The 21,249-nt window shown below is 37.9% G+C and overlaps 1 protein-coding gene across 1 annotated transcript in view; it reads left to right on the forward strand.

Moving 5' to 3' along the window:
* The window catches only part of LOC126108926 (zinc finger MYND domain-containing protein 11), a 217,231-nt gene that overhangs the window by 195,501 nt on the left and 481 nt on the right, over positions 1-21,249 (forward strand). The window contains exon 14 of the mRNA XM_049914296.1: positions 15,780-15,908. Coding sequence (XP_049770253.1) covers positions 15,780-15,908 — 129 coding nt within the window. The remainder of the gene's footprint in view (positions 1-15,779; positions 15,909-21,249) is intronic.

Raw genomic sequence — 21,249 nt, forward strand, 5'->3', positions numbered from 1 at the left:
CTGTACACCGATAATAGCAGTGTGTTTGGAGACAACACGGCAATATCGATGCCTCCAGCACTGTGTCCCACATGTGTAAGAAGGTGGTGGTGGTGGTGGATTGATGTTCTGGGGTAGCATTACATCGGGCCACTGTGCACCTCTTGAAGGTTACTGATAGCAATCTCACTTCTCTAAAGTGTAGGGCCGAGATTCTGCAATCAATAGTGGGACCGTATCACCAACATTTTGGTGACAGTATCATCTAGATTTGTGGTAACTCGAGTGCTCGTCGTGCTGTTCTCGTGAACACATCCCTTCGGCATGTTAGGATCACCGGAATGGAATGACGTGCTCGTTCCCCGGACACAAACGCGACCGAGCTCTTGTTGGGTCAGCTGTTTTTGGGCACCGACAACTACCGTGCAGTCTGCACGACTTGACGTGGAATTGTCATTGGAGAGTGAGTGTGTGTGGACCGGAGTGGACTCGATGATCTCGTCGGTTCGTCGGTGGTATCTCGTGACAGATTAGAGTCTACAGTGGAGCACCTTGTACTGACATTGCTCGGGAGTGGGAAATGGATGACTTTGTCTCTCTCTCTCTCTCTCTCTCTCTCTCTCTCTCTCTCTTTTGACACATCACACATTAGTACACACACATGCTTCAAAGCAAATTTTTGTTTTCCATGCCATGGATATTGAAATAAAACGTAGAATCAAAACTTTTGTTGATGTGTAACTGTTGGGACCTACATTCATTTGAACTGCTTGCTATAGTCAAGCCTTTATCTTCCTTTACTGTTTTTACACCCCCCCCCCCCCCCCCTTCCATCACCCCTCTCCCGTACGAAACTGATGGTTCTTTTATGTCTCAATATGTGTTGCATCAACTGATCCCTTCTTTTAGTGTAGTTATACCAGAAATTACGTTTAATAATTAATGTAGCACCTTATCAGCTATACAATCTGGCTATATACTGTATTTACTCGAATCTAAGTCGCAATTTTTTCCGGTTTTTGTAACCCAAAAAACCACCTGCGGCTTAGAATCGAGTGCAAAGTAAACGGAAGTTCTGAAAAATAATAGTAGGTGCCGCCACAACTAACTTCTGCCGTCGAATATATGTAGCGGTACACAAGCATGCTTTGCAGGCACAAAAATAAATACTGGCGCCAAAACCTCTGCGTCAGTAAATAAACCTTTTTTAAAAAAGGTGGAAAACGAGCTTTTTTCTCCGCCCCGAGTTTCGACCACTGCATTTTCATACATTATCCAACGAAGTAAATACAAATTCTGTATTGTTCGTCTTCGAATGTAGCAGCATTTCAACTATGAAAATCCGACTGGCAAGACTGTTCGGGATGTTTGTCAGTATGGCGAACTCGACATTCTGAATTTTTTCCTACCTGTGAGAAGAGATGATTGCTAATAGGAACTTTTATGAATTGTGTATCACATGCAGTAGGCCTATTCTCTTCACCATAAGAATAGTATGAATATAAACATTTTTCCACGTATTCTTTCGTGTTTGCTGCTATCTCATTTAAATCCTGTCCGCGTAATAAACTACGAAACTGGAGTGAGACAACAGCAAACGCAGAAGAATATACATATCGTGTCATGTTTATATTCGTATTATTTTTATGCCTAATAGTGAGACAGTCAGAAATGAAGCACGGCAATTGACTAGATTTTTAAATCTAAGGTGACTCTAATTTCTGTGCTGAATGTGTAATGTACTAAAAAGGCGTCTGCAAAGATTTTCAAACGGAGAAAAATTTTCGCTAAAATCTCATTCAGAACATGTTCTATCATACGCAGTCTATTATTTGGTTCTTGTTGATCATTATCAAAGAAAGCAGCAGTGTAAGTAACAACAAAAGAAGTCTCTTGCCATTGTTTTGCTAATGAGACGATTCCCCCCCCCCCCCCCCCCCCTCTCTCTCTCTCTCTCTCTCTCTCTCTCTCTCTCTCTCTCTCTCTCTCTCTCTCTCTCTCTCTCTCTCTCTCTCTCTCTCTGTTGTTGTTTTTTTTTAATTGTAAGCGCACAAAAGCAAGCCATGCCGCGAGCAGCGACAGGCTGTAGACACGCACTATCAGAATGCAACAAACAACGCATGACACAGTACAGTAATGCATTTTCAGCTTAGAGTGACGTAAACACCTATAACAAAGAGAACGGCACTTATCAGATCCAAGGAAAATAAACAATCAATTCAAACCAGAGGAAGGGTACCCATATAAATACGGACGGAGCGCCTGATGCGTAGCAGTGGCTACCTGGTAAAGCTCAACTGCTAACGTTACAACTCGAACCAAACTACTGTAGCTGTATCGTCATTCATTCGATGTAAATTGTCTCATATTACAATGGACCAACTTTGTTTCGATTTGGAGGTGCGGCCTAAAACTTTTCTCTCCCCTTGAATTTCGAGTCTCATTTTTCAGGCGCGGCTTAGATTCAAGTGAAGCTTAGATTCGAGTAAATATGGTAATCTTCAGTATTCTTATGTAGCATTGCATTTCAAAAGCTTCTGTGCTCTTCTTGTCTGAACCGCTTATTTTTCATATTTTACTTATTCTTAAGGGACAATCCTAGACACTTCCAGAAAAGATCTCCTAACACTTAATTTTATATGTTAAAAATACCTCTTTCTTTTCAAATGCACCCATCCTACATCCTCTTTACTTCAACCATCATCAGTTACTTTGTTTTCCTAATCTCTGGATCTCCTGACTTATTTCTGCAGCACACAGTTACCCTTAAAAAAAAACCTACTTTTATTGATATCCAACTTATAACATCTTTCAAGGCATTATCCATTCCAGTCAACTACTGTTCTAAGTCTTTCATCATCTCTGACAGAATTACAGAGTCATTTCCAACTCTCAAAGTTTTTATTTCTCCTTCGTTTCCTTCACAGGTTCCCCAGTGTACAGAGTGCACAACATTGAGGATAACTAAAACACTTTCTCAGTCCAGTCCAGTTGTAATGATTGCATCACTCTTGTGTCATTCGGCTCTTACAACTGCAGCAGATCCTGTACAAGTCGTAGATAAGCTTTTGCTCTCTGTATTTCATTCCTGCTATTTTAGAATGTGTATGAGTGTATTCCCATGCACATAAAGTGAGCAGGCTTCTCTCCAGCTTGTCTGTTTAGCTGACTGAATGCTCTCTTTTGTGTTTTCAGTGATGAGTGTGTGCCCGTTCTAACCTCCCACTTACTTTATGTAATGTAAAATTACTATTTACAGAAATTGTGATTGGCCATCAAACCTCACAAGTATCTTCTGTTATTTTGTTTGCATCATATTTTCTCAATACCTGAAGGAAGAAAGTAAGAGAGAAACATTAAATTTTCCTTGACTTTTAAGTTAATTTGACGTTTATGAAAAATTATCTTTTGCTTATATGGTTGTTAATTAGCACTTGTTGTTTGCACAGTTTCCCTAGTGCTTTAATCCAACTTGCAAAAACTATTTCAGGGTTTGGTGTACATCTGTGCACACAAATAAATGGAAATGTCACAGGCTATTTGTTTCAGTTTTCCACATTCTATTAATTATTTTTGCTGCTAATCACAATCATATGACAGGGACAAGCTAGCCATACTATTATTATTGCCAAAACTTTTTACTTTACATCAAAGTACTTCCGCCAAAGACATAAACAGTACTGCTTCTTTCATATTCCACATTTTTTCCGTGTTTTGTATATGTTTCAGTAGTTAATAATAATAAACCCCGTGGAGGCCCGGGAAAAGAATAGGCCTCCGGTATGTTCTGCCAGTCGTAAAAGGCGACGAAAAGAACAAACCACTAATAGGGCTAACCCCCCCTTTTAGTGTGATTACTTGGTTCAGGACAGAAATAAAGAAGCCTCGGACAAGCGCCGTCATGGTCAGGGACGATGCTTGAACCCTATGCCCGCCCACAATGGTAACGACACTGCTAGCCAACTGGAAAATGATTTAAATCCAAATAGAGGTGTTTTGCAGGATATGCTTCCTGCAACCACCCTAGAAGGAAAACAAAGACAGAGGATGAGATGGTCAGATGAAGTTAATCGACACCTCATGTTCTGTTATTACCAAGCGACAAACCTAGGAACCAACACAACTGGATACAGATCACAAGTATACACAACATTTATTACCAGATACCCGGAATTAAAATTTTTAACAGAACAACGACTAGCTGATCAGATCCGTGTAATAATAAAAAATAACAGGATACCCCAGTCACAATTAGAAAACATCAAACAACAAGTACAACAAATACTGGAACAAAATAATGTGCCATCAGAAGAAGAAGAAAATACAGTAATGGACTCAACCATCCCAGAGCAAACAAACAAAGACCAACACGCATCAATTAAACACTCAGAGGAAAACGAAATCTTAAGACAGCCACCAGAACAAGCACAAATAGAACACGAAGAGACACACGTGTTAGATATAGAAGAGAAATTTCAGCTGACATATATAGAATACAAAGACACAAATACAGACATTAGACCATTCTTGCATAGACCGCCAAATAACCCACAAGTCGAAACAACAATAAAAATTATCAACACAATCATACACAACAAAATAAATGAAAATACAACTATGGAAGAGTTACAACTACTGGTTTATATAGGAGCACTCACTACACTAAATATACACACTAGGCAGAGATCAGAACAAACCAACACACAGAAGAAACCCACAAAACCAGCATGGCAACACAGGCTACAGATCAGAATAGAAAAACTGAGAACAGACATCGGACAGCTAACACAATTTATAAGAAATGGAAATATCAGGCAAAAAACGAAAAAGGTTAGGTAAAATCTCACAACAAGAAGCAATAGAGCAATTAGATGAAAAAAAGCAGAAATTACAAGCATTGGCCAAACGACTTAGAAGATACAAAAAAAGTGAAAATAGAAGGAAACAAAACCAAACATTCAACACAAACCAAAAGAGATTTTACCAAACAATAGATAACACACACATTAAAATAGACAATCCACCAAACATAACAGACATGGAACACTTCTGGAGCAACATATGGTCAAACCCGGTACAACATAACAGGCATGCACGGTGGATACAAGCAGAAACAGACACATACAAGATGATACCACAAATGCCTGAAGTGATAATTTTGCAACTTGAAGTCACCCGAGCAATTAATTCTAAACACAATTGGAAAGCCCCTGGAAATGATAAAATAGCAAATTACTGGCTAAAGAAGTTCACCTCAACACATTCACATCTAACTAAATTATTTAACAGTTACATTGCAGACCCATACACATTCCCTGATACACTTGCCCATGGAATAACCTATCTGAAACCTAAAGATCAAGCAGACACAGCAAACCCAGCTAAATATCGCCCCATAACATGCCTACCAACAATCTACAAAATATTAACTTCAGTCATTACACAGAAATTAATGACACATACAACACGGAACAAAATTATAAATGAAGAACAAAAAGGCTGCTACAAAGGAGCACGAGGATGTAAAGAGCAACTGATAATAGATGCAGAGGTGACATATCAAGCTAAAACTAAACAAAGGTCCCTACACTATGCATACATTGATTACCAAAAAGCCTTTGATAGTGTACCCCACTCATGGTTACTACAGATATTGGAAATATACAAAGTAGATCCTAAATTGATACAGTTTCTAAACATAGTAATGAAAAACTGGAAAACCACACTTAATATCCAAACAAATTCAGATAATATCACATCACAGACAATACAGATTAAGCGTGGAATTTACCAAGGAGACTCATTAAGTCCTTTCTGGTTCTGTCTTGCTCTGAACACACTATCCAACATGCTAAATAATACAAATTATGGATACAATATTACTGGAACATACCCTCACAAAATCACACATTTGCTATACATGGATGATCTAAAACTACTGGCAGCAACAAATCAACAACTCAACCAATTACTAAAGATAACAGAAGTATTCAGCAATGATATAAATATGGCTTTTGGAACAGACAAATGTAAGAAAAATAACATAGTCAAGGGAAAACACACTAAACAAGAAGATTACATATTGGATAACCACAGCGACTGCATAGAAGCGATGGAAAAAACAGATGCCTATAAATGTCTAGGATACAGACAAAAAATAGGAATAGATAATACAAATATTAAAGAAGAACTAAAAGAAAAATATAGACCAGGGGCGGGCAAACGTTACACGCGGCTCATGAGCACACAGCGCTGCACGTGTGCTGCTCGCGTGCAGTCGTCGACTGGGGCTGTGGCGACAGCCGGCAGGTTGTGGCAGTGCAGTACCAGGCTAAGCTGCGGGCGTTGAAGCGAAGCGACCACTACATAGTGAACGTTGTATTTCAAGAACAGGAAAATGCAGAGTGAATCAAAGAAACGGAGAAGTGGTGATTAGCTATCTTTTAAAAAGGAATGGGAGAATCATTTTTTCTTTGTGCAAAAACGTGAAAATTCGAAATGTTTAATATGTGGCAGTATCCTCACTGGTCAACGGAAGTTTAGTATTGAACGCAATTATAATAAATTTCAATATGTTCCCGTACTTAGTGCAATAAAAGAGGAATTTCTCAAGCGATTTGGGGATATATCACACTTATCCCAAGGTTTTGAATAGTTCTCTAGACAATTTGCTGTTTCTGTAGATGATATTCATCGCAGTTTGCAAATGGAATTAATAGATCTGCACTGTAGATTCTACAGCATATTTCTCGTCTGAGAGACAAGTTCCTTTTAGTAAGACGTGTAATAGATTTTTATCACGACTTTCCACAGCAAGAGTTTCCTCATCTCCATCGTGAAGCCGCGAAGATAATGTCACTGTTTGGCTCGATATACGTTTGTGAGAGACTTTTTCTGTTATGAAAATTAATAAGTCTCGGTTAAGAGCAAACATCAATAATGAAAATTTACGTAACTGTTTGCGTTTGTCTGTATGTAGAAATTTTGTTCCAGACATTAAATGTATTGTCAACTCCACCTGTGATAATTAAATAAAACGTATCGTAGGTTAATAGGTACTCTTTCAAACCACGATTTCTTTCAAGCACTCCTACTAACCTTATTCCTTCATTCAATAAAACAGGCCAGGAAACAAAACGCATTACAGAGGAAGTAGCGGAGAGACGGTATGGTGGGGAGTGGAGAGAAGCGGGTGGCCAGCTTGCCCCTGTGTGCACGCACAACACCTGTTAACTGCACACGTGCAAGTGCACCGCACACGTGCGGGATTCGTGCCCGCCCTTGATATAGACAAAGACTAACAAAAATACTGAAAACAGAATTGACAGCAAGAAACAAGACAAAAGCTATAAATACTTATGCTATACCAGTATTGACCTACTCATTTGGAGTAGTGAAATAGAGTGACACAGACCTAGAAGCACTCAATACACTTACACGATCACAATGCCACAAATATAGAATACATCACATACATTCAGCAACAGAAAGATTCACATTAAGCAGAAAGGAAGGTGGTAGGGGATTTATAGATATAAAAAACCTACATTATGGACAGGTAGACAATTTAAGAAAATTCTTTCTAGAACGAGCAGAAACTAGCAAAATACACAAAGCAATCACACATATAAATACATCAGCTACACCATTGCAACTTCATAACCACTTGTACAACCCTTTAGATCACATAACATCAACAGATACAAAGAAAGTAAATTGGAAAATGAAAACACTACATGGCAAGCACCCGTATCATCTAACACAGCCACACATAGATCAAGACGCATCCAACACATGGCTAAGAAAAGGCAATATATACAGTGAGACGGAAGGATTCATGATTGCAATACAGGATAAACAATAAACACCAGATATTACAGCAAGCATATTATTAAAGATCCCAATACCACAACAGATAAATGCAGACTTTGCAAACAACAAATAGAGACAGTAGATCACATCACAAGTGGATGTACAATACTAGCAGATACAGAATACCCCAGAAGACATGACAATGTAGCAAAAATAATACATCAACAACTTGCCATAAAACATAAACTAATAAAACAACACGTTCCCACATACAAGTACACACCACAAAATGTACTGGAGAATGATGAATAAAAATTATACTGGAACAGAACGATTATAACAGATAAAACAACACCACATAACAAACCTGACATCACACTCACCAATAAAAACAAGAAATTAACACAACTAATTGAAATATCCATACCCAACACAACAAATATACAGAAGAAAACAGGATAAAAAATTGAAAAATACATCCAACTGGCTGAGGAAGTCAAGGACATGTGGCATCAGGATAAAGTTGACATTATACCAATTATACTATCAACTACAGGAGTCATACCTCACAATATCCACCAGTACATCAATGTAATAAAGCTACATCCAAACATATATATATACAACTACAAAAATCTGTAATTATTGATACATGTTCGATGACCCGAAAGTTCCTAAATGCAATATAACATATACCGTACAGTTAAAAGGAAGTGATGCTTGATCAAGGTCCGCGTCACTGTCCATTTTTGACCAGACATAACGTCTGAGAATAGAAAGAAATAATAATAATAATAAACATACCAGAGCAAACAAACAAAGACCAACACGCATCAATTAAACAATCAGAGGATAACAGAACAAGCACAAATAGAACACGAAGTGACACACATGTTAGATATAGAAGAGAAATTTCAGCTGACATATATAGAATACAAAGACACACATACAGACATTAGACCATTCTTGCATAGACCGCCAAATAACCCACAAGTCAAAACAACAATAAAAACTATCAACACAATCATACACAACAAAATAAATGAAAACACAACTATGGAAGAGTTAAAACTACTGGTTTATATAGGAGCACTCACTACACTAAATATACACACTAGGCAGAGATCAGAACCAACCAACACACAGAAGAAACCCACAAAACCAGCATGGCAACACAGGCTACAGATCAGAATAGAAAAACTGAGAAAAGACATCGGACAGCTAACACAATTTATAAGAAATGAAATGTCAGATAAAAAACGAAAAAGGTTAGGTAAAATCTCACAACAAGAAGCGATAGAGCAATTAGATGAAAAGAAGCAGAAATTACAAGCATTGGACAAACGACTTAGAGGATACAAAAAAAATGAAAATAGAAGGAAACAAAACCAAACATTCAACACAAACCAAACGAAATTTTACCAGACAATAGATGACACACACATTAAAATAGACAATCCACCAAACATAACAGACATGGAACACTTTTGGAGCAACATATGGTCAAACCCAGTACAACATAACAGGCATCCACGGTGGATACAGGCAGAAACAGACACATACAAAATGATACCGCGGATGCCTGAAGTGATAATTTTGCAACATGAAGTCACCCAAGCAATTAATTCTACTCACAATTGGAAAGCCCCTGGAAATGATAAAATAGCAAATTTCTGGCTAAAGAAGTTCACCGCAACACATTCACATCTAACTAAATTATTTAACAGTTACATTGCAGACCCATACACATTCCCTGATACAATTACACATGGAATAACTTATATGAAACCTAAAGATTAAGCAGACAGAGCAAACCCAGCAAAATATTGCCCCATAACACACCTACCAACAATATACAAAATATTAACTTCAGTCATTACACAGAAATTAATGAGACATACAACACGGAACAAAATTATAAATGAAGAACAAAAAGGCTGTTGCAAAGGAGCACGAGGATGTAAAGAGCAACTGATTATAGATGCAGAGGTGACATATCAAGCTAAAACTAAACAAAGGTCGCTACACTACGCATATATTGATTACTGAAAAGCTTTTGATAGTGTACCCCACTCATGGTTACTACAAAAATTGGAAATATACAAAGTAGATCCTAAATTGATACAGTTCCTAAATATAGTAATGAAAAATTGGAAAACCACACTTAATATCCAAACAAATTCAAATAATATCACATCACAGCCAATACAGATTAAGTGTGGAATATACCAAGGAGACTCATTAAGTCCTTTCTGGTTCTGCCTTGCTCTGAACCCACTATCCAACATGCTAAATAATGCAAATTATGGATACAATATTATTGGAACATACCAACACAAAATCACACATTTGCTATACATGGATGATCTAAAACTACTGGCAGCAACAAATCAACAACTCAACCAATTACTAAAGATAACAGAAGTATTCAGCAATGATATAAATATGGCTTTTGGAACAGACAAATGTAAGAAAAATAGCATAGTCAAGGGCAAACACACTAAACAAGAAGATTACATATTGGATAACCACAGCGACTGCATAGAAGCGATGGAAAAAACAGATGCCTATAAATATCTAGGATACAGACAAAAAATAGGAATAGATAATACATATATTAAAGAAGAACTAAAAGAAAAATATAGACAAAGACTAACAAAAATACTGAAAACAGAATAGACAGCAAGAAATAAGACAAAAGCTATAAATACTTATGCTATACCAATATTGACCTACTCATTTGGAGTAGTGAAATGGAGTAACACAGATCTAGAAGCACTCAATACACTTACACGATCACAATGCCACAAATATAGAATACATCACATACATTCAGCAACAGAAAGATTCACATTAACCCGAAAGGAAGGACAAAGGGGATTTATCGACATAAAAAACCTACATTATGGACAGGTAGACAATTTAACAAAATTCTTTCTAGAACGAGCAGAAACTAGCAAAATACACAAAGCAATCACTCATATAAATACATCGGCTACACCACTGCAATTTCATAACCACTTCTACAGCCCTCTAGATCACATAACATCAACAGATATGAAGAAAGTAAATTGGAAAAAGAAAACACTACACGGCAAGCACCCGTATCATCTGACACAGCCACACATCGATCAAGACGCATCCAACACATGGCTAAGAAAAGGCAATATATACAGTGAGATGGATGGATTCGTGATTGCAATACAGGATCAAACAATAAACACCAGATATTACAGCAAGCGTATTATTAGAGATCCCAATACCACAACAGATAAATGCAGACTTTGCAAACAACAAATAGAAACAGTAGATCACATCACAAGTGGATGTACAATACTAGCAGATACAGAATACCCCAGAAGACATGACAATGTAGCAAAAATAATACATCAACAGCTTGCCTTACAACATAAACTTCTAAAACAACACGTTCCCACATACAAGTATGCACCACAAAATGTACTGGAGAATGATGAATACAAATTATACTGGAACAGAACCATTATAACAGATAAAACAACACCACATAACAAACCTGACATCATACTCACCAATAAAAACAAGAAATTAACACAACTAATCGAAATATCCATACCCAATACGACAAATATACAGAAGAAAACAGGAGAAAAAATTGAAAAATACATCCAACTGGCTGAGGAAGTCAAGGACATATGGCATCAGGATAAAGTTGACATTATACCAATTATATTATCAACTACAGGAGTCATACCACACAATATCCACCAGTACATCAATGCAATACAGCTATATGCAAACTTATAGATACAACTACAGAAATCAGTAATTATTGATAAATGTTCAATCACCCGAAAGTTCCTAAATGCAATGTAACATATACCGTACAGTTAAAAGGAAGTGACGCTTGATCAAGGTCCGCGTCACTTTCCATTTTTGACCAGACATAATGTCTGAGAAAAGAAAGAAATAATAATAATAATAATAATAATAGAATCGTGTTCCATTGTCAGCTTGTAATTTGTTTCTGTTATTGCAGACCATTTCTAATACCTTTGTTTTCTAATCTGTCTTCTGTTTTACATTATTTAATCAAGGAAGTTTGTTTCTCATCTCACTGATAAATTTATGTCTTCCTTGTTCACAAGGCGAGCCTCAGGTTGATAAAGTAGCGATGGGACATCTAGTGTTTATGGAATTTCAATTGTGTTTCTTTAGTTGTCTTTGTTTGATGTTCTTTTTATTGTTCCACAGGGATCCTGTAATTTTTGCAGCTTTATTCTTTATTGTAATTGAAAGAAATGTCATAGCCCATGTAGTTAGGATAACTTACCTTGATCGATTATTTTGTTTTCTGTCACTCTTGTTGATCGCTCCTGTTTTTTCCTTAGAATGCCATTATTTTTGTTATTCTAAAGACATTTTGAAATTATAATTTTGACCAGTTTGGTTTAGTTTAAAAATATTGTTTTGTAATTCTTCTTCTGAAGTGGCTATTATGATCTAGTTATCAGCACACAATAATGTTGTTAGGATTCTGTACCACAATCGGTGAAAACAGCACCCTTATACGGTAACTTCAATCTCCGTCCATCGTTCTACCCCTATGTCTGTCCATCCAACTGTCAAAAATTGTTTTTCACAGGAATGGGTAGTCATATCAGGTCACTTCGCACTGCAGCAGATGTAAACCTCTAAGTCAATGCAGTCAAAAGAGACAGTCATTTGTGTCACATATTTCGTTACATACGAACGCATTCATCTCCCATTGGACTAGAATCATGAAATTTGACAAGCAGCAAGTTTTCACAGTATAAACAAAGAAAAAAAAATCGCAAATTGGGTAACTTGTCATAATATCACATAAAAGTTTCTTTTGCCATTAGTACTTACAATGGCATCATCCACCCATCTAACGCATAAAAGAAAAATTTTACTGCAGTGAAACATAAAATGTAAGTTGTAGTCGTGTTTTAGAAAGTAAGTAAAACATATTTTATTAAAGCTTCTCTCTTTCTGTGTGTATAAACTGAAGTCCCATGCTCACTTCTTTTTGTATGTCCGGGCTAATGTGAGAAATTACTGTAGAGATTTTGATAAATTCTTAGATTCCTAAGACTGATATCTAGCCACTATCAATATCGATAAAAGTCAAAAGTCATAGCTATGGTATAAATAACCTATCTGTATTTATAATAGTTTGTACTGAACTTTCCAACTTGCACTTGGCCAGTTTTTACATAATAGTCCTTGTCTAGTTTTATTCCTTTGTTAAATGTGGAAAATCCAGGATGGAATGTAACAATTGTTTTATTCCTTACCTTTTTTTTTTTTTTTTTTTTTTTTTTTTTTTTTTTTTTTTTTTTTTTTTTTGTGTTCTCATATTCTCTTTTTTGCAGGGTTTATATCCTCCCGAATATCCATGAAAAATGTGGAAATTTTTTCATCTGGGAAAAATTCAGGGAATTTTTCATTGTTTTAGTTTTGCTTTATATTTTTGTAATTTTGATGTGTAAGAACTGATACTCTTAACAAAGAATTTTACTTCATCCCGCTACTGCAGAATAATGCTGTGGCAATAAAACATGAACGAGAGAGTGACACCCAAATTAAACTTGAGTTGCAAAGAAAATGTACCATTTACAACAACAAAACACAACGCACACACAAGCATCTGCTGATGACAAAATGTGCGAAAGGCTTTAGGATGAAGACTATGCAGTATTTCGTAACAACAAATTGCTTTTATCGAGTGTGATGTCACAACTGTTTACATCTCTAGCAGGCCACGGGAAAATATTACAAATGGGGGTTTGAGAAGCTTTACTTTCAAAGTAAATTTACTTTTATGCAAGACGAATTATGTTATTTGTGAGAACTTGCAGTGAATTTCTTAAATCTTGGATTGTTTGACTCACTCAAAACTTAAAAGTAACACTTGGAGGGCCAACTACATAGAAAAATTTGGGACTTGGAACACCAGTCACTTACGGCATTATTTGAAATTTTAGTGGCACATTCATGTTTGTTCTATCTGAAAGGTTAACACACACCAAAAAAGATAAATGTTACATGTGAAAGCTTAGCTTTTCTTGCACCTCTACAGTGTGTATATTAATTTAAAGTATTAACTTTTCCTATTTGTGTGTTCGTGCTGCTAAACTGTGATGTCACTACAGGCTGGCTACATCACATGTCGTATGCTCTGAATATCTACTGTTATTGGCTGGCAAGATCACATGATGTGAGCACATGTTGATGCACATCAGAGATCTTTCCAAAATGCACTGTTTTTTGGCGTATTTCGTTTCCAGTAGTGCCGCGAAATTCTACACTGGTGTATAAAACTGTAAACATTCAAAGGATTGGGAAATTTTACAGCTTTAAGGGAATTTATATTTTCACTTAACATGGAAAAAGGTGTGTTATTGTCACTCAGGGAAAAGTGTATTTTTAGTTGGGAAATCCAGATTTAACACCCCACCCCACCACCACCACCACCACCACCACCACCACCACCACCACATTATTTCACTTCTGTGTTAGTTACAATTTCATTATTACAAAAAAAAAAAAAAAAAATCAGTTTATATTTGCATTTTATATTGATACATGTGAGTACATGATGTTTTACTGGCCCATGTTGTATGATGTGTGAACAAAAAGTAATGGGAATTTTCATTTTTTTAAAGAATCCTTATTTATTCGTCATCATCATCATCATCTTCTTCTACTTTTTCTCCTTCAAAGCAATTCCCCTCAGATATCACACACTTGCAGCAGCCCGTTTTTCCAAACTTGGAAGCAGTTCTAGAATTTACTTTTTGTTGTGGTATTCAGCTCATTTGGTATTCTGTTTGTATTTCATCATTGGTGGCAAAACAATGTCCCTTCACGTTTCTCTTCAGCCTCAGGAATAGAAAGTAGTCGCAGGGGGCAGTGTCCGGCGAAGACAGTGGCCGAGGCAACATAACTGTTTTGTTTTCTTCCAAAAAATCGTGAGCAAGCGTTGAGGTGTGAGCAGGAGCATTATCGTGATGCAATTCCCACGAGTGGTTGTGCCACAAATCTGGTCGTTTTCTTCAGGTTGCTGCACACAAATGATTCATAAATGCATAACTTCTACGTAGTATTCCTTACTGACCATATGACCATAAGGCAGGAATTCACGATGAGCTATCCCATTGTAATGGAAGAAAACGGTGAGAATAATATTGACATATGATTGAACTTGTCGATTATTATTCTCTCTCTCTCTCTCTCTCTCTCTCTCTCTCTCTCTCTCTCTCTCTCTCCCTCCCCAGGCAGTTTCCATTGGGACGATTGGGCTTCGGTTTTGACAACATACCTATATATCAGTATTCGTCACCTGTTATAACCTTTTTTGGAAGTTCTGGATTGTCGTCGACTTCATTCAGCAGTTCCTGCATGATATCAATGTGACGCCATTTTTGGTTGAAATTCGACAGATTTCGGAACAAACAGTGCATGTTTTGTGTCCAACACATCTGAAAAATTACTCAGAATGGGCCGAAGGATGTGCTGTCATCGTCAGCAATCTCTCTGACGGTGATTCGGCAATTTTCCACAACCATTTTCTGTACTTCTTCCGCGCTGTTGTCGGTAACTGGAGGGGTAGGACGTCTAGTGCGGTCGTTATCTTAGACGACTTCTCGACCCTCTGTGGAACGTTTATTCCACTTTTCGAGCAAAATGTAATGGAAATTCTTCGATCCGTCTTTTACGAAAGAAAAAATTCACCGAGCTTTCAAAAACACGTACGACCTTTTCGACTATAGACAGAAAATTAAATATTCGAAACAGCTGAAAATGCAAATGTGCACCGAATGTGTGTTTCGAGAAGATAAAAAAATTTTAAAAAATTGAAAATTGAATATATAATGTCTGAAAAAATAAAAAATTCCCATTACTTTCTGATCACACTTCGTATATTACGAGTAAATGTTGTTTTGTGTCTGTCAGTAAATATTGAGAGTTTGACCTCGCAGGTGAGGGCGGAGCTGGAACTGGAGCGACAGCGCGCCGTGCGGCAGCTGGAGGAGAAGCACGCCGAGGAGCTGCGCGCGCTGGAGGCGCGCCACAAGCAGCAGGTGTCCGAGGTGAAGCGCAAGCAGTGGGTGAGTCCCAGCGGCACTCCCTCCCCGGTGTCGAGGGTCGCGTACGTCGGCACTGTGCCGCCTTCCGTCCTTCCCGCCGTAGTTCTGCAAGTGTGGCGAGTGTGAGAGCGGCACCGTTGCGGTCGCTTCGTGCTCACCAATTCTTTCCATCTTACTAAAGCGTGCCATAGTTCACTGCCGTGATGAGGTGAAAAGATAGACTGTCAGGATTGGGTGGCCTCTGATGGGGCTGTGTATTGAGAGATTGTGGAGGATACGAGATGAAAATTAAGGGATCCGGTGCATTCAATTGCAGGTTTGCTCCATCACAGGAATGCCTGATGTCTGGAAACAGCTTGATGCTATAGTCCGCACTTTAGATGGAGAACGAACAAAGTTCGTCCGATGCAGTCGTAATGGTTATATTCTTGATTACTAAATTTACAGCCCTCTTCGACCCCCCCCCCCCCCCCCAAATACATAAACTTACAGGGTGTCCATAATTGAAGTTCCAGTTTCAAAACCCTGTGGAAAGAGAACCACTGCTCAGAATGACGGCGAATTTGAATGGCATATTATTGCCAGAGGGGGAAATGATGTGGACGGGGGGAGGGGTGGGGGGGCTTAATCTAGCTTCAAAGATAAGTCATATGGTATGGTATATAGATCAGATACCTGTATACCGGTAGATGAGCAAGCACCTCTCTCTCTCTCTCTCTCTCTCTCTCTCTCTCACTCACTCACACGAGAGCAGATTCGAGTGATGGGTCTTCAGTTAAAACAGACAGCTACGGAGACTGACAATCTGAGTGCTAGTGTGTACGGAGACTGTGTGTTTGAAGGTGATGTCAGAGGATCGGGTTTAAAATGAGTTTAGAGACCTCATTTCTTACCTCTAGTTAGGAAACATATGCTCTGACACAAACAGGACACGACTCAATAATTAATAATCTTTTCATATACTTAAGAAATCCTGGGTTCTTCTGTAATTACCAGCATACAGCCGAATTTATATTACAGTCATTATTTTTATTTAGAGATTCCTTAAATGTCAGTTGCAAATTAACTTTGTAATATAAATTATAATGTTCAGGAGACCAATAAACAGATGACAGAAGTACTGAGGAACTGAATCCAAAATTTGATTTTGGTATGCAGTCATCGTTCAAAAGTTGGCAGCTTGCTCAAAATTGTGGTAACTGTTAAAAATACACAAAAGTTGGAACAGCTTCTGTTTTCTTCCCCGTGGAGGTGTAGGAATACGGTGACTACAGTTTTCAGACAATTGGAACTGGGGCAGAATGTGAAACCTATCTCGGCAGAAGACACGATTGGCTCCTTCTCCACGGCAGGTAGTCCCTGGTGCCGGGTCGCCGACACGTTTGGTGACTGCTCTTGTTTTGGCCTCGTAGGCTAATTAGAGGCCGTAAAAGTCCAGAGTACAGTCGCCCCTGCCCCAGTCTGTTTGCTTCCGTCTGGACTGATGTCTGGCTCGTGATGCGGCTGACAAAATTATGCTTTGCTGCAGCACGTGCTGCCTCAGACGTAGTCACAGTTTGGTTGTTCGTCGCTTTGAGCGGAAGCACTTAATGTTGCCTTCGTACAGATGTCTATTTTCTCTCAGGGTACTCGTCTCGGTCGAACACCGACGGCGCCGGCTGTACGGTAAGAAATCAGCCGAAACCTCTCCCTTCGTGACCTCCATCACAATCTCGTGGGTCTGTCTAGGATCTATTTGTGCATTCTCTTCAGAGCACCAAAGTATCATACTCGAGTTAGTTTGGCTTCGACAATTTACTGTAAAATTCCCTTTCTACACTTTTCAGCAGACTGACCCCCAAAAAAGTGTGAAATACAGAAAAGTATAGGAAATGCAGCAAGTAAAATGAATAAACTACTCTTACTTTCATTCTCTTTATATTGTTCAAAATATGAGATTAAAACAATTTAAATTCTGCTATTTTTAAAAAACCTGAAACAGTGAAGCCAAACAATCTCATTACTATTAAGTCATTTCACCCATTTCACCTGTAATTTCTTAGAGATAGGGAGCACATTGGTGAGAATGCTCCAGTATTTCGTCCACTGTGTGTGTGTGTGTGTGTGTGTGTGTGTGTGTGTGTGTGTGTGTGTGTGTTGGAGGGGGGGGGGGGTGTTGGTAACTTCAATCAGGTATGTGGAGAGCATATTGTCATGTTTTCCACTGAGAAAGTGTCCTATATTTGTAAAACTAATTTGCTCCACATCACAGCAATAGACGTTTTTTGTTATTTTGTCTGTTTTTCTTTGTACTTACAGAATTTGAATATCAGTGGCAAGAGATTAAATGAAAATAAATTACATTTTGATACGAAAATGCCTCATTGTTAAAGGAAAAACGTTTATATATTAATAATACTGTTAAACCTCTATAACTAGAAAAAGATTTTGTTTTCTGTTTCATTATTCATATTTTTATGCAGTTACCAATTGAAAGTAAAAACATGCTGTTTTTATTCATAATTATGATTCAATATTTGTCTGTAAACATTCTCATTTGAAAATTAATGTAAAATTAAAAAAAAATTAAAAGGAATTTGTTGTTAATTGTTAATGCTGAGTGTCAAACCATCGACTTTGCCGTTACAAAACCACACATTCAGCCATTGGGGCCCTGTTAAAAAGCTCAAAATGCATCATACTTAACAGCGCTCCAAAACTTTTCTTTCTGTGTTAGGGAGGTGGTGTCTATGCATTTACCTTCAAATGCTTAAAGTACGAAGAGGATCTGGAGGCGTCTGTAGAAGATCAGACAGTTTGTCAGACTTTGTGTTTGTCAAATTATTTGAGAGTTGCCGTTCTGTTTGAGATGTTTGCCGAACATCAGCTGTATTTTTAAATATTGAGGGATATTTTGATTGCTGACCAATTTGACAAACAAGTTTGACCTTTTTATGCATGTGTTTATTAAATAATAGCTAGTTGCTTGCCAATCTAATATATGTAACTTTGAGACATCTGGCAACTAGAGCAGATTTCAAAGTTTAAAGTTTATGCCCTGCATTGCACTTCATACAATGCTCACTAGTGTCAAAATATTTCATGGTGCGATATGTAGAGTGCATTGCTTCAAAAGTGAGGTTAAATTTTACAAATGAGTTGATCATTTACAGAGGCCTTAAGAGGGGCATTTGTAATAGGGATGGTGGTTTTCAGTGGAATAACTGGTTTTCAGTTAAACCAGTTATTTTCATCTCCAGTTTAACCTAACTGTCACAGTCTCTAAAATAACTGACATTTTGTTTTTCAGTTCTATTATTACTTTTGAACAATAAATGTAGACATTGCACAAAGACTGAAAAATTCTATGACCCTCTCAGGCTTTGGCATTCATTATACATTTCATGATACATAGAATCATAAATCAAATAAAATAGATTAAAAAAGACTTGGTCCATCTGTCATTTGCTGTTTTTCATGAAAAAGTATGGAGAGTTCGAATACTACAAAAAAGTTTACCACTATTCTACTAATTATTCAAATTTTTTAAATCTCTGTTAAAAATCAGTTGTAATTGAGGATTGTACCACTACTTGGTGCAAATAGTGCATTAAAGCGTCAAAACTAAGGTTGGAGAAATCTATTTTTCATATTAAGTTGTTTCTGGGGGCTACAAGCAGGTGAAGGTATATTATACAGACACAGCAGCATATGAACTAATTTCTGTTTTTATCATAAACTATGAATTGTTCGTTGAGTTTTCAATTTATTACTCGTGCCACAACATCCTCTTCTTATTATTTCATCGAAGTGGCAGACAAATAATAAGTTTTTGTGTAAAAATTGTAGTGTTCATTTTCCTTTAACTATTTCAAATGAAACAGCTGTTTTTTAGTCAAATATGTATGCATTTTTACTTTTTAATGTGAATTTGAATAAACTGACTTTTTGCTGACAAAAACCAAAAATGCTCTATTAAAATATTCCAATGAACAGTTTAGATAGTGGCCAAAATAGCATTTACCAGCTACAATTACATTATAATAGTTAAGATTTCAGTAATGAATGAATGAACCAAACGGCAAATATTTATTGTCCAATCTGTTCGTAAATACTCATTCTGTAATGTGTTGACCTGTAGGTTGACTCCTTTCACTATCATGCAAAGATGATATCTATCTTTCAGAACTCACAAGGTGCCCTACCAAACTTATCCTTAGAAAATTTTTTTCTTAAAAAAAATTTGTGCCACTGTTATGAGCAAACTGATACATAGCTTTTATACCCATCATCAGTTAAGAAAAACACTACTGGCCATTAAAATTGCTACACCACGAAGATGACGTGTTACAGACACGAAATTTAACTGACAGGAAGAAGATGCTGTGATATGCAAATGAGTAGCTTTTCAGAGCATTCACACAAGGTTGACGCCAGTGGTGACACCTACAACGTGCTGAAATGAGGATAGTTTCCAACCGATTTCTCGTACACAAACAGCAGTTGACCGGCGTTGCCTGGTGAAACGTTATTGTGATGCCTCATGTAAGGAGGAGAAATGCGTACCATCACGTTTCCGACTTTGATAAAGGTCAAATTGTAGCCTATCGTGATTGTGGTTTATCGTATCGCAACATTGCTGCTCGCGTTGGTCGAAATCCAGTGACTGTTAGCAGAATATGGAATCTGTGGGTTCAGGAGGGCTGTGCTGGATCCCGACAGCCTCGTATCACTAGCAGTCGAGATGACAGGCAATGGTGTACTGCAATGGTGTACTGCAATGGTGTACTCGACGACGAACCTGGGTGCACGAATGGCAAAATGTCATTTTTTCAAATGAATCCAGGTTCTGTTTACAGCATCACGATGGCCGCATGCGTGTTTGGCGACATCGTGGTGAACGCACATTGGAAGCACGTATTCGTCATCGCCATAATGGCGTATACCCGGCGTGATGGTATGGGGTGCCATCGGTTACACGTCTCTGTCACCTCTTGTTGACATTGACGGCACTTTGAACAGTGGACGTTACATTCAGATGTGTTATGACCTGTGGCTCTACCCTTCATTCGATCCCTGCGAAACCCTACATTTCGCAGGATAATGCACGACTGCATGTTGCAGGTCCTGTACGGGCCTTTCTGGATACAGAAAATGTCTGATCGCTGCCCTAGCCAGTACATTCTCCAGACCTCTCACCAATTGACAACGTCTGGTGAATGGTGGCCGAGCAACTGGCTCGTCACAATACGCCAGTCACTACTCTCGATGAACTGTGGTATCGTGTTGAAGCTGCACGGGCAGCTGTACCTGTACAAGCCATCCGAGCTCTGTGTGACTCGATGCCCAGGCATATCGAGGCCGTTATTATGGCCAGAGGTGG

This window comes from Schistocerca cancellata, chromosome 11 (genome assembly GCF_023864275.1).
Source record: "Schistocerca cancellata isolate TAMUIC-IGC-003103 chromosome 11, iqSchCanc2.1, whole genome shotgun sequence".
In the NCBI taxonomy this organism is placed as follows: domain Eukaryota; kingdom Metazoa; phylum Arthropoda; class Insecta; order Orthoptera; family Acrididae; genus Schistocerca; species Schistocerca cancellata.